Raw genomic sequence first — 13,797 nt, forward strand, 5'->3', positions numbered from 1 at the left:
GAGACTCCCACTGCCAGGTGCCAGGTACGTTTAATTGTCTTAATCTTAAAAGCATTTCCTGACACTCCCTCTCTGCCCCCAAGCTCAGTGGAGAATCCTCTGCGTCCTCATCATCCCCATCACTCCCTTTGCAGCCCTCTGTCAATCAGTAGCTCTGCCTCTATTTGTGGCCTGTATCTGAAGCACTTCTACTCTCATGTGCTTCTTAAACTGCCAACCATGTAAAAAATCTGAGGAAATGTTAAATGATAGGTTAAAATTTATTTTAAAAGTTCATTTTGGAAAAAAATTAAAACCTGAAACACGAAACTTTCCCATATCCCTGGAATTCATGCTCCAGAAAGGGAAGAATCTAAAGGAGTCATGTAGTTAAATAAGCATAGCGAATAGTTTCCTAGAAATAAAAATTTATTTTAACTTCATATCTATTCTTTCAAAAGTCAAATGTGTGTTGTATGGAAGGTGGCAAACATGTAATACTTGAACTTCTTTTTAAAAAATGTACACACACCTAAGAAAGTAAATGTATTTGTTAGAAAACTTCACATAGATTGAAACGATTTGCTTTCAGAAACATTACCAAGAATATAACCTCTTGTCAAGTGCTTTTCAGTGGCTATTTTTTTGTTAAAATTAAAATTAAATTCAATTAATTAAAATTAAAGTATTAATGCTTCTTTACCACTTAAGTATAAAGAAAGCTTCAATTCACCCTTTTTATCCAGATACATGGCTGTAATATGTACTAGAAAAGCTACTAGGGAATTAAATTTATTTTAGGTATAAATGGGAAGAATTTTCTGTAAGTATAGTCTGTTTTGGGGGAGGGAGGGAATTTCTCTACTGGTATTTATATTAAGCTGAAATACATGACTGCTTCTTAATAATTATAAATTTAAATTTTTCTACCAGTTACCAAAAAGAAACATAACATGACAAAAGTAAATTTAAATTTAATACCGTTAAGCAGCAGTGTTCAAGATAAACTTTCCTACATAAAGTACATCATGAACATAATTTTATTTGAAAATATTCAGCTTGAAACACAGTGATAATTTTAAGAAAGCATAAAATATTTTAATGAAAATATAAGTTAATGTCAAACATTTATGATTTTATAGATATGAATGTTGCAAAACTTAAGGTAAATCAACACAGGATAAAGTAAACAGAAGATTACATACAAACCCTATATATTTTATTTCTGATGAAACATACAAACTCTTTTCTACTACAATATAAAATACATAATTCCTCTACCAACACTAGAGATGTCACCTGACTATACTCTTCTATTTTAGGGGAAAAAAAAATACTTCACATTTCAAGGCATATAAAGTGCTTTTTCTTATAGGATATAGATCCTGAGAAAATTTTTTTAAAAATTATTTTTGTCCTGCCATGGTAGCTTTGCTTCATTCCTACAGCCACAAGCTACATTACTGAGGCATCCTGTATTGACTAAAAGCTATTTCTTCAGGGAAATGGCTGCCTCTTTAGTCTCTTGATGTAGCATACTAACTAACATGAGATGTGTAAAATCAAGGGACATTTTGGAAGTATTTTGTGGCTTATATGTATTCATCTCAGTGTTGTTAGAAGAAGACAATACAAGTGACCTCAAGAGCTCCACAAACAGTGATACCTGAATTCCAAGATGGCTGAAACCCGAGGCCCTTCCCTGGCTGAAACATTATTTTTACCATGCTAAATACAATGTGGTTTTTTCCCACTGTACACCCAAGATTCACTGTGCCAAACATTTAAGACAATCAGTAAAGACTCCTTCTCTCTTGCAGAAACAGTAGATAATACAGAATTTTTAGTCACCAAAAATATTTTTATCACATAAACAGTTACATTCTGGTTCATAAAGATAAAATAGCCATTACCTTTGGGTGAAGAAATCCTAATATGGGTGAAGCCTTAAAACGGCAATGGGAGGTATAAAACAAAAACAAAAACAAAACTTGAATTAAAGTATCTAATAGGTAATTAGGTAAACGTGAATAACATTATTTAAAGACTGCCATCTATTATGTACTTTGTTGGAATACTTAAGTATCTGTGCATGATTTAAGTGTGTATGAAGGAAGGGCATTTTTCTTCTAGACTCTGCACATCATTCAGCACACAATTCAAACTGTTTTAATCTATGTGACACATTCCCATTGACATTATACCGAAATCCAGAATATCAAACTCTCAGAGATTTTCACTTTCAGTGCTAAGGAGTAATTTTTCTCTTCTTTACAGGAACACTTTATGATAGTGATTTCTAAAATACCTTTTTCAAAATCTCAAAAATCAGCAAAACAAAATTTATTTTAAAATTAGGGTTATGATTCAGAGGCAAAGTAGAAATTACTACTCATTTAAATTATAAGAAATATACAAAATCATTTTGAGATAATGGTGAAAGTTCTTGCCTAAGAGTCTCTATCTTATTACTTGGCTTTGGTTGTTATTTCCAGTTGAAACAGCATCACTAGCATTGCTGTCTTCGAGCATTTTGCTTCTGGAAAAAAGTCTTCCCAAATTCATAGGTACTGATCATAATGGCACAAGCAGGAGCAATTTTAATTAAACGGGGAATGAGGCCTGAAAAGAGAATAGAAAGAAATCAGTACAAATTTTACTTTATTTTTTTTTTTTAATTTAAATTTTTAGAACGATTTTATTCATTTGACATAGCAAGAGTGCACAAGCAGGGGAAGGGACAGAGGGAGAAGCAGACTCCCTGCTGAGCAGGGAGCCTGGCATGGGACTCTATCCGGGGACCTTGGGATCATGACCTGAGCTGAAGGCAGATGCTTATTAACTGACTAGGCCACCCAAATGCCCCTAATATGTTCGCTTTAACAGCATCAATGTGGTTTCCTAAATAGGGAATGTTTTCAATAATTTCTTGCTTAAGGTTAATTTAGGAAGATGACAGATGTCAAAGTTATAATTTTATTCAACAATTTGGTAAAGCAAGTATTTTTACCTGTAAATAATCCTGCAAATCCATTCTTAGCAACAATATTCTTCATGATAGTCCAGGTTGACATAGGCAAAGAAACTAAATGTTAAAATAAAGAAATGATACATTATAGATTACCATTTAATAAATTCTAATACACAAATACACATAAAAATGTTTACAGCCTTTGGTGTGTATAATCATTATAAATAGAACAAATCTGTTTACCTCAATTTTATCCCAAACTTTAACAGTTGGAATCCTTAAAAAGAAAAATTAGAAAAAGGTGATAACTTTAAGGTATATAGGACTAGATATAATCGAGGAGGAATATACAGATGGATTCTATGATTAAGTTTCTTAAGCTTGGTAGTGGGCCATATCCTTTACACGTATTTCTCTGCCTTAATAATGAAAAATTTAGAAGATGTGTAGAAATCTTCATGGGGTTCCCAAAGCCAACAAGCCCTGATAACCATTTTTCATTACATTCTTATTGTATACATTTTAAAAAGTGTTTTTTTTCCTAAGAAGTTCTGAAAAGAATAGCTTGTTCTCCCTAGGGAGGTCTGTCTGCCTTTATTAAAACCTTTCTGAATAGATGTACCAGTCTTTTTTTTTTTTTTTTAAGATTATTTATTTGACAGAGGGCACAAGCAGGGGGAGTGGCAGGGAGAGGTAGCAGCAGACTCCCCTCTGAGCAGGGAGCCCGATGCAGGACTCAATCCCAGGACCCTGGAATCATGACCTGAGCCTAGGGCAGACATGTAACTGACTGAGCCACCCAGGTGCCCCTAGATGTATCAGTCTTGATATAAATTACATTAGTTTTGTCTCTTCCAAAGGGTAGATTAAGCCTTTTTTAAAATCAAAATTTTGTATTTTTATAAATAAAAATTTATTTATTATTTTATTTTTATAAATAAATATTTTTATAAATAAAATGATTAAAAAATAGTATTTCAAACTCTACAGTCACTAGAAGTACAGTTATAAAAAATGCACACACTTCACTTGGCATCTGCAACAGTTAATTAACAGTAACGTCTCTTATTTGCAACCATTTAAAAATGTGAAAGTAAAAAACTTTTTTTAAAGATGTCACTGAGATTTAAACATACAGCTACTTATGAGCTATTCATGCATGAAGTTTACTTATCTTCATTTTACACAATGATTCTCAGCAGCTGGCTTAATTAGCCCACAGATTACTAGATGCAGTAGGTAAAAAAAAAAAATCTGCTAAGAAGCAGGCACACTACCGAATGAATACTGTTGACAGCTGACACACCGAGGCTGGCAAAGTCTTGTTTGATATCAGCTGGATGAGGGGCAAAGTCTCGGTTTGATATCAGCTGGATGAGGGGCAAACACTGGTATGGCATCCTCACTAGCTGCTCGGAGCTGCATTCTAAGACTACGATAGTCAATGTGAACGTGGATGACAACAACTCTGAGTCATTCAGAAGGATTAAAGCATGTATTATTAAGCATGCCCAGGGGAAAAAAAGGAGAAGGCTAGAGAAAGCTTTCAAAAATGGCTTTTTAGAATTTTACCACTTAGTGGAATGGGCTCATTATTTCAAATCTCATTTAGAGAAATATCAGATTCTCTGTGAAGATAAATGGGGCTTTGCATTTATTTAGGAAGCCATATTATGATAATATAAATACTACAAATATAAAGATAGCAACTATAGCTATCTGACAGGAAGGATACATTTTTGAAACCAAGAACAAAGTATTTATGAAAAAATATAACTTTCTAAAGTCAATGACCAAAATTTTATATTACAAGTCAGCAACTTCATGTTTAAATTATTCCAATTAAATTCTGGAAACACCTAGTGAAAGAAAGGAAGCCAAGTAGCCAGGTATTTCTGATCTTGAAGGATTCATGCCCCAAAGTGGTCCCTATTTAAACAGCAGCATGCACTTAATGCAGAAGAGAATGGATGGAAAGCGTTGTAACTGAAGGTAAGCTTCATTCACACTCTAATGGAATCTCTGAAGTATCCTGCCAAGTCCCAACCCTCTAGAGTTATTGCTAGAAACACTCATTTATTGACCATCCACATTTATCAAATCTTAGCAACTATACAGCAAATCTATTCCTTCTCAGTGTCCTCCTTCCTCTCTCCTGAGAGATAACTACTCTCTTGTGTTTCTTTTTTCCTTTACCTTTCTCATGCTTGTGTTTAAACTTTCACTACATCTGAACACATCCATAAATAACATATACTCTTGCTTTTCATGCTCTTAAACTTTGTATAAATGCTAGCACACTGTACATTTGTAATGTGCTTTTTAGGATTATCTATATTGCCAAGAGCAGGTTTATCTGATTGATTTTAATTGCTCTGTGTGATTGCATTACATGGGTTATCAGAGTTGACCTGCTGCCTGGCCAGGGCCCATTTCAGCGCTTTCTAACTTTTGAGATTAAGAATCCTTAAGTGAGTATCCTTGTACAGGTGAGACGTTTTTCTAGGGCACATACCGAAGGTGAAACTGCTTGTTCAAAGAGCCTTTTTGAGATTGCCAGATTATTTTCCAAACTTGCCACCTGCTGGGCAGAAGCGTTCCCACGGCTCCATGTTCTCCCCCAAAACCTGGCACAGATAAAATGTCCTCTTGCTGCCCTTCTGGTTGGCAATGTCCTCATGACTACTAAGACTGAGCTTTTCTTCACAAGTCTGTCACATATAACCATTTTTTAAAGGTTTTAAAGTTTCTGTTGAATTATTTTAAAATACTGAATATGCTCACAGAAAAAGAAGTTTAACTGGAACTGTCAAAAACCGGTGGATATGAGCCAGGTTTCAAAAGCTGAAAGGTGACATTAAATTTTTTTAAATTGTAAATGATGGACTCATCAGAAAAAGTTACCTCTATTATGAAATGTGGGACTCACTACAACCCACTATGCTTCTTTTCCATTATATTATGAGGTGTTTGAGGGCCTAGAGACAGCCTCACTTGTCTGTAGAGACCAGCATGGTGCACTCGAATCAGGAGTCAGCTAATGGATGGGAGACACAGTCGCAGTGTGCTTCTACAGAGATAACATTCTTACAAGGAACTCCGCATCATTCTCTATGGAACACTTACTCTTCTTTTTGCTTAGAGATAATGGATTTGGTGTAGCTGAGCTAGAGTGGAGAAAGCCACTTCTAAAGGGAGCTGATTTACCTCTTCTGTGGGGATAAATAATATAAAAATGAGAAAAAATATGGGCTGTTTATCACTCACATCAGAAGAAGCATGTCTTGCTAAATATGACTGGTTCGTAGCTGAAGCAGAGTAACCAGTAAAAATGACCAAGAATAATCATATAAAATTAAGGCCTAAGGCTTAAAGATTTCTCCTTTGGGCTTTATTGGAGAAACACTAGAAAAAAAAACAGTGATAGAGAGTTGAGTCTTGTGAAAGAAGATGCTTCCCTGATGCCCATCTCAAGGAGGATGTACAGTCATTATCATGTAGAGAACACGTGCAGAATATAAAAGTTCGAGCCCCACCATAGATCTATTGAGTGAGAGTCCACTGGGGGTGGTGCTCAGCTTCAGCTGTCATTAAAAAGCACCCCAGGTGACTCCGAAGATTACTGACCCAAGTAAGTGGCTCTCAAACCTTAGTGAGCATCAGAATCTAACCGTAGAGTTTCCTGTCTTCTCCCTCACTAACATCATGACCCACGGCTCATGGCCATAGTCATGAATCACACCACAGAGAATATTCCTACTACATTAAATACTTCATGTAGAAGAGTAAACAGGAATTCTGATGATTTGGAAGGGAGAATAAAACAATAATTTTGAACCATCCATGGAGAACAGATAGGACTTAGGTAGGCAGCTAGCAGGCTCCCACTCAAAACGGAAGTTGAAGAACACTGATAATAAACTTTGTTGACTTCCCCAGGTTTTAATTAGCTCTATTATAAGAACTCTATTATGAGGACTTCAGAAAATCAAGACAAAGTAGTCACTGATATTCATGAGACTCAGTTGTCTGTAAAGTGTTTCTTTCAACAATTACAAATACCTATTTTACTTGTATGCAGAATATTCTGGTGAGTTAGAACAATTTATTAACATTAGAATAGATTAATCGATCACAGGATTCATATGACACCATTCTGTAATAGATAATTTCCAATTGGTTTGCCATACTTTTCTATAGATAATAATGACAGAAGGACTCTAGTAGAAGCAACTAAGAGTACACTTATTTTAGAAGAAGTTACAGGTTATAAAGAGGTAAAAATAGGAGGAAAAAAATGTATTAAAAGGAAGGGAAGCTCAAAAACATTAAGAAAAAGAATGAAATGTATACACATTGTAATGAAACAAAACACACCAAGAGAAAAAGTGTTCCCACTAAATTCCTATCCTTCACCCTAATTTGTCTAGATTTATTTGAAATAATAGTTATATAGTATGTCATCTTCTTTTTAGCAGGCATGAGACTTAACTGATGGCAGGCAAAATATATAGATTTTTAAATTTCTTAAGTTTTGGAGGTGGTTGAGAGTATTTTTTTTCCTCCGGGCATTCCATTCTAAGAGTATATTAGTTTCGGTCAAAGCAGCAGAGGGAAAAAAAAATTCTTATTTTTCTTATTTAAACAGTCCCAGCTGGAAAGAAAAATAAAAACAATCATGGCATCTTGAGATAATATTTTAAATTAATTAAACTTACTTTTATGACTTTCATATTTCCAAAGTTGAGTCTGCTTTTGTGTTTTTACCACATCAAATGGCAAAGTTGCGACAGCTGCAAACTATCAAAAAGTAAAATTAATTTAAATCTACCTTTAAATTTTTTCTTAATATTTTTATATTCTAAGTAGCACATTACTGAAGGACAAATACTGGGATCATAACTAAACTGAAACTTAAGATGAAGTCAGATACATTCAAAGAGTAGTTTTTATTAAAGAAAACAGATAACATGTCCTATGTATTTCTCCCACAATTTAGACATAAATAGTCTCAAAAAAGTTCCCCTACTTTCCTGAAGTCACACAACTACTAGTGGAAGAGTCAGAATTACAACCAGACAGACCACTCAGACTCCAAAACCAGACTTCACAATTTCTGATGCTCCTGCAAGTCCTATGATTCCTTTACTACACATGAAGGTATAATACATATTTTAAAGCAGAATTTCTGAATTATGTAGTAAGCATATAAAAATTTTCAAATGTCAAAAATGGAATTAAAAAATTAAATTTACACGAACAAATCCTTTAATTTTTTTTTTAATCTATTTGAGAGAGAGAGAGAGAGAGAAACAAAGTATGAGCACAAGGAGGAGGAGCAAAGGGAGGAGATGCAGGCTTCCCACTGAGCAGAGAGCCTGATGTGGGGCTGGATCCCATGACCCTGAGATCATGACCTGAGCTGAAGCTGATGCTTAACCAACTGAGCCACCCAGGTGCCATATTTATGGGTTTCACCATATTTATCAAATACAGTTACAACTGTTCACAAATCACACTTTAAAAAAACATCTCAAAATAGGGATGCCTGGCTGGTTCAGTTGATTAAGCCACTACCTTCAGCTCAGGTCATGATCCTGGAGTTTGGGGATCGAGTCCCCATCAGGCTCCCAGCTCTTTGAGGAGTCTGCTTCTCACTTCTCATCCTCTCTCCCCCTCTCTCAAATAAATAACTAAAATCTTTTTTTTTTCATTTATTTATTTTCAGCATAACAGTATCATTATTTTTTCACCATACTCAGTGCTCCATGCAATACGTGCCCTGTATAATACCCACCACCTGGTACCCCGACCTCCCACCCCCCGCCACTTCAAACCCCTCAGATTGTTTTTCAGAGTCTATAGTCTCTCATGATTCACCCAACTCCCTTCCAATTTCCCCCAACTCCCTTCTCTTCCAATTTCCCCCAACTCCCTTCTCTCTAACTCCCCATGTCCTCCATGATTTTTGTTATGCTCCACAAATAAGTGAAACCATATGATAATTGACTCTCTCTGCTTGACGTATTTCACTCAGCATAATCTCTTCCAGTCCCGTCCATGTTGCTACAAAAGTTGGGTATTCGTCCTTTCTGATGGAGGCATAATACTCCATAGTGTATATGGACCACATCTTCCTTATCCATTCGTCTGTTGAAGGGCATCTTGGTTCTTTCCACAGTTTGGCGACGGTGGCCATTGCTGCTATAAACATTGGGGTACAGATGGCCCTTCTTTTCACTACGTCTGTTATCTTTGGGGTAAATACCCAGGAGTGCAATGGCAGGGTCATAGGAAAGTTCTATATTTATAAATAACTAAAATCTTAAGAAAAAAAAAAAATCTCAAAATCAATCTGTTTATTTTCATAATAACTTAATTAAGCAAAGAAGGTTTTTTGAAAGAATAGTTAAATTCCCTTAAGAATGTCTTGTAGGACGCCTGGGTGGCTCAGTGGGTTAAGCCGCTGCCTTTGGCTCAGGTCATGATCTCAGGGTCCTGGGATCGAGTCCCACATCGGGCTCTCTGCTCAGCAGGGAGCCTGCTTCCTCCTCTCTCTCTGCCTACGTGTGATCTCTCTCTCTGTCAAATAAATAAATAAAATCTTTAAAAAAAAAAAAATGTCTTGTAAGGGGGCGCCTGGGTGGCTCAGTTGGTTAAGCGACTGCCTTCAGCTCGGGTTATGATCCTGGAGTCTCAGGATCAAGTCCCGCATCAGGCTCCCAGCTCCATGGGGAGTCTGCATCTCCCTCTGACCTTCTCCTTGCTCATGTTGTCTCTCACTGTCTCTCTCTCAAACAAATAAATAAAATCTTAAAAAAAAAAAAAAAGGATGTCTTGTAAGAAAGACCATTACCATATGATCTTCCTGATATGAGGAAGTTGAGAGGCAACATGGGGGGTTTGGGGGGGAGGAAAAGAATAAATGAAACAAGATGGGATCAGGAGGTAGACAAACCATAAGACACTCTTAATCTCACAAAACAAACTGAGGGTTGCTGGGGGAAGGTGGGTAGGGACAGTGTGGTTGGATTATGGACACTGGGGAAGGAATGTGCTATGGTGAGTGCTGTGAAGTGTGTAAACCTGGTGATTCATTGACCTGTATATCCCTGGGGCTAATAGGCTAATAATGCAATATATGTTACCAAAAAAATTAAAAAAAAAAAAGTCTCCATATTAGGGGCACCTGGGTGGCTCAGTTGGTTAAGTGTCTACATTTAGCTCAGGTCATGATCCCAGGGTCCTAGATAGAGTCCTGCATCAGGTTCCTGTCTCAGCAGGGAGTCTGTTTCTTCCTCTCTCTGTGGTTCTACCCCTGCTTGTGTACTCTGACAAATAAAATCTTTAAAAAGAAAAAAAGAAAAGAATGTCTATAATATCTGACTTAACAGCCATGCAAAGTAAAAACTTCTACTTCCCTGTTCACATTTGACAATACACTCCTAAAATGCTCCCTGAAATCACTTACACTGTATTTCACCCCAACAATGCTGTTTAAGCTTCTGAACTGAAATGAGTTTCAAAGATCTCAGATAAGGGAAAATAAATTACTATTTCTTTCTCTCCACAATCTAGCACATAGTAGCAAAAGGTAGTGACAAATGTTATATAAGCCTTTGACACTTTCAAAAATGATGTGGCTTAGGCTGTTCTGTTTTGTGACAGAAACCCTGAACATCACACTGATGTGCTTCTTCTGTTGCAGGGACAAGCTGTTATTTGAAAACGGTAAAAAGGCAGTGATACTTTCTAGATCATTAAAAACTTTTTAAATTTAATTTTCTATGTTTAAGGAGAAATAGTGAAATAGAGAATTTTCTTTCCTATTACCGGAAAGCTGGGGCAACATCCTGAAGCCGTTATTCAACTTTTTAAAAAACTGTATTTATTTGAGAGAGAGCAAGAAGGCAGAGAGAGGGAAAAACAGACTGCTTGCTGGGCAGGGAGCTGGATATGGGACTCAATCCCAGGACTCTGGGATTATGACTTGAGCCGAAGGCAGACGCTTCACTGACTGGGCCACCCAGGCATCTCACATTATTCAACTTTTAAAAAAAGACTTAAACACTTATTTATAAGTACAAAATTAGTTTTGTAACTCAATTGTTATGAGTTTCTATATATAAGTAGTATTTTTTTTTAATTCATGCTGGATTGAGATACAAATGCAATACAGTTAAGTTACATTTAATCACCTCAAAAATAAGAAGGATAAAAAACATTTTGCTGGTGTAACTACTTAAATTACCCAGAAAGTCACTGCTCTTTTGTCTCCATAGGCTTATAAACCACAAGGTTAATCTCAGAGACCCCAGGCGTGGTAGCACTCAGTCTAAGTTCTGAGCTCAATCACAGTGGCTTCCTTAGCCCAGGGTTTCTGGTACAATTATTCCAGTATTTTCCTGCAGGTTTCTATCCCTTCACTATGTTCTTTCACTCTTGTTTTCATTTGGTTCTAGGAGGTCAGAGTCTCACTCTAGGTCATCACAAATTAATTTTGTAAGTTTGTGGAGATAAGAAAACTCTGTGGTCAAGATCATGATGATGTGGATCTGCATAAAAGACCTCTACACACAGCTTTGCATTATGTGGAGTGGGTACAGTGAACTCTCTACTACCTAAAAATAGTCATTTGAGATTCCTCCCTTCTGACTCTAACTTCTGTTAAGATTCTTTTAAGAAATACTTAGCCAGGGATGCCTGGGTGGCTCAGTTGGTTAAGCAGCTGCCTTCGGCTCAGGTCATGATCCCAGCATCCTGGGATCGAGTGCCACATCGGGCTCCTTGCTTGGCAGGGAGCCTGCTTCTCCCTCTGCCTCTGCCTGCCATTCTGTCTGCCTGTGCTTGCTCTCTCCCCCTCTCTCTCTCTGATCAATAAATAAAATCTTTAAAAAAAAAAAAAAGAAAAAAAGAAATACTTAGCCAAAATGTTCCCAAAGAAACAGGAATTAGCAGCAGGGGATGAAATTACTTCCACTCAGTCTGATTATACATATGAAATGACACTCCATGAAATATTACCTAACCAGATCTACTGGTATTAATTTAATGAAAAAAGAGACAAATATTTGGTAAATAATAAAGACTAATTAAAATATTATGACTATAATGATCTAACAAATCAAAAAATTTTCAGATAAAATGTAATAATTTATTTGTAATATAATAAAAACATAGAAACAAAATGCATTTTAAAATATCTAGTGGCCAGGGGTGCCTGGGTGGCTTAGTCAGTGGAGCATCTGCCTTTGGCTCAGGTCATGATTACAGGGTCCTGGGATCAAGCCCCGCATTGGGCTCCCTGCTCAGCAGAGAGTCTGCTTCTCCCTTTTCCCCTCCCCCAACTCATGCTTGCTCTCTTTCTCCCACTCTCAAATAAATAAAATCTTTAAAAAATAGAATAAAATAAAATATTTAGTGGCTAATAAATTATTTCCTCTAAACAGGATAGTCAATACTTAGAAAATTTTCAAAGCACTGCAGCCAAAATGTGATATCTCAATAGATATGAAATGCTATTAATCTTTCATTCTGTTTTTATAAGACAATTATCATTATTCTGGAATATTAACAAGAAAAGAATATCAACTTACAGAACCAGACAATGCCCCTGAAGTAAAGTTGATCATAAATGTTGGTTCATATAAACCAGATTTTGCACAGAACCACTTCTTTAAAACTTCATAGTTATACCAGTACATTGCTATAAAAACAGAAAATGAAATGACACATAATTTAAAAGTGAAATGTGGACTTTAAATATACATGGTTAAATAGTAAAGGAAAAGGGAAAGTCTAACCCTGACACCCCCTACTTTCTGCTTGGACACACATACTAGGTGAGATTGAAAAAAAGAAAACAAAAGGGAAACAAGTTTTCAGAAATACTCTAGCAGTCTTATAAACAAAAAACCCCTCTATACAACAGTAAAGTAGGACTTTAATTCCAAAACCTGACAAGGACAGTAGGAGAAAGGACAACTACAGTTCAATCTCATTCATTAACACAGGCATAAAAATTCTTAAAAAAAAAAAAAAAAAAAAAGGGAACCAAACCCAGAAGTATTTCATAGAAGATCGTATACTATGACTACATTGGGTTATCAAAAGAGGAATGCAAAGGTAGTAAATGTAACAAACCCTTTAAATGAATTATTGGATCATCTAAAACTGATGGGAAAATATTCATAAAATTCAACCCATTTTCACTTTTAAAGCAATGCAATTTTTTGGAAACCTTGGGATAAAAGGAAAATTCTTTAACTAGAAAAAGAATATACATGAAGAACACTTAACAAAAGTAATTGATGGTGAAACAACAGAATTATTTCCTTTAGAATGAGAAAAATGATAGGGATGCAACATCATTGCTATTATTCAAAACTGTCATAGGAAGCATAGTTTGAAAAAAAAATGCTCTGTTGATTAAAAATGAAGAAACAAAACAGTTATAATTTACATATGTATGTCTATACAGAAAATCCAAAAGATAAGCAAAGTGAAATAATGGTCTTAAAAGTAGCTGAATATTATATATAATCTAACACAGGGAAATTCATTTTAACACTGCCTAAGATTTGGAATTTTTATTTTAATACAGCTTTTAAAATAGCTACCAAAGTTGGAAGTGGGTATAACTATAAATAAATCTTTAAAAAAAGGGTTATATATAATATTTATGGAGAAAAATTTAAAATTCTACTAACACACTTTAAAGAAGAATTCTATAATAGAGAAAGATGACATTCCTAAGAGGAAAAATAAGGTACCAAGATTTTTAGTAATGCACTAGTAATTTAGACAACACTGCAGTATGAGCACAGGCTCAGACAAACTGGCCAAGG

At 35.6% G+C, this 13,797-nt stretch overlaps 1 protein-coding gene across 4 annotated transcripts in view; it reads right to left on the reverse strand.

Moving 5' to 3' along the window:
- Nucleotides 1-2,307: 2,307 nt before the first annotated feature.
- The window catches only part of SLC25A40 (solute carrier family 25 member 40), a 53,582-nt gene continuing 42,092 nt past the window's right edge, over nt 2,308-13,797 (reverse strand). For 3 of the 4 annotated variants that reach the window (XM_004739662.3, XM_004739660.3, XM_004739661.3), the window contains 4 exons: nt 12,547-12,656; nt 7,669-7,750; nt 2,990-3,064; nt 2,308-2,601 (listed from right to left, as the gene is read on the reverse strand). In XM_004739662.3, coding sequence (XP_004739719.1) covers nt 2,489-2,601; nt 2,990-3,064; nt 7,669-7,750; nt 12,547-12,656 — 380 coding nt within the window. In that variant the 3' untranslated portion in view covers nt 2,308-2,488. Of the gene's footprint in view, nt 2,602-2,989; nt 3,065-3,193; nt 3,228-7,668; nt 7,751-12,546; nt 12,657-13,797 lie in introns of all 4 variants that reach the window. The other variant, XM_045089763.1, reaches the window with a different exon arrangement.

This window comes from Mustela putorius, unplaced genomic scaffold, assembly GCF_011764305.1.
Source record: "Mustela putorius furo isolate JIRA1106 unplaced genomic scaffold, ASM1176430v1.1 tig00003845_pilon_pilon_pilon, whole genome shotgun sequence".
NCBI lineage: Eukaryota > Metazoa > Chordata > Mammalia > Carnivora > Mustelidae > Mustela > Mustela putorius.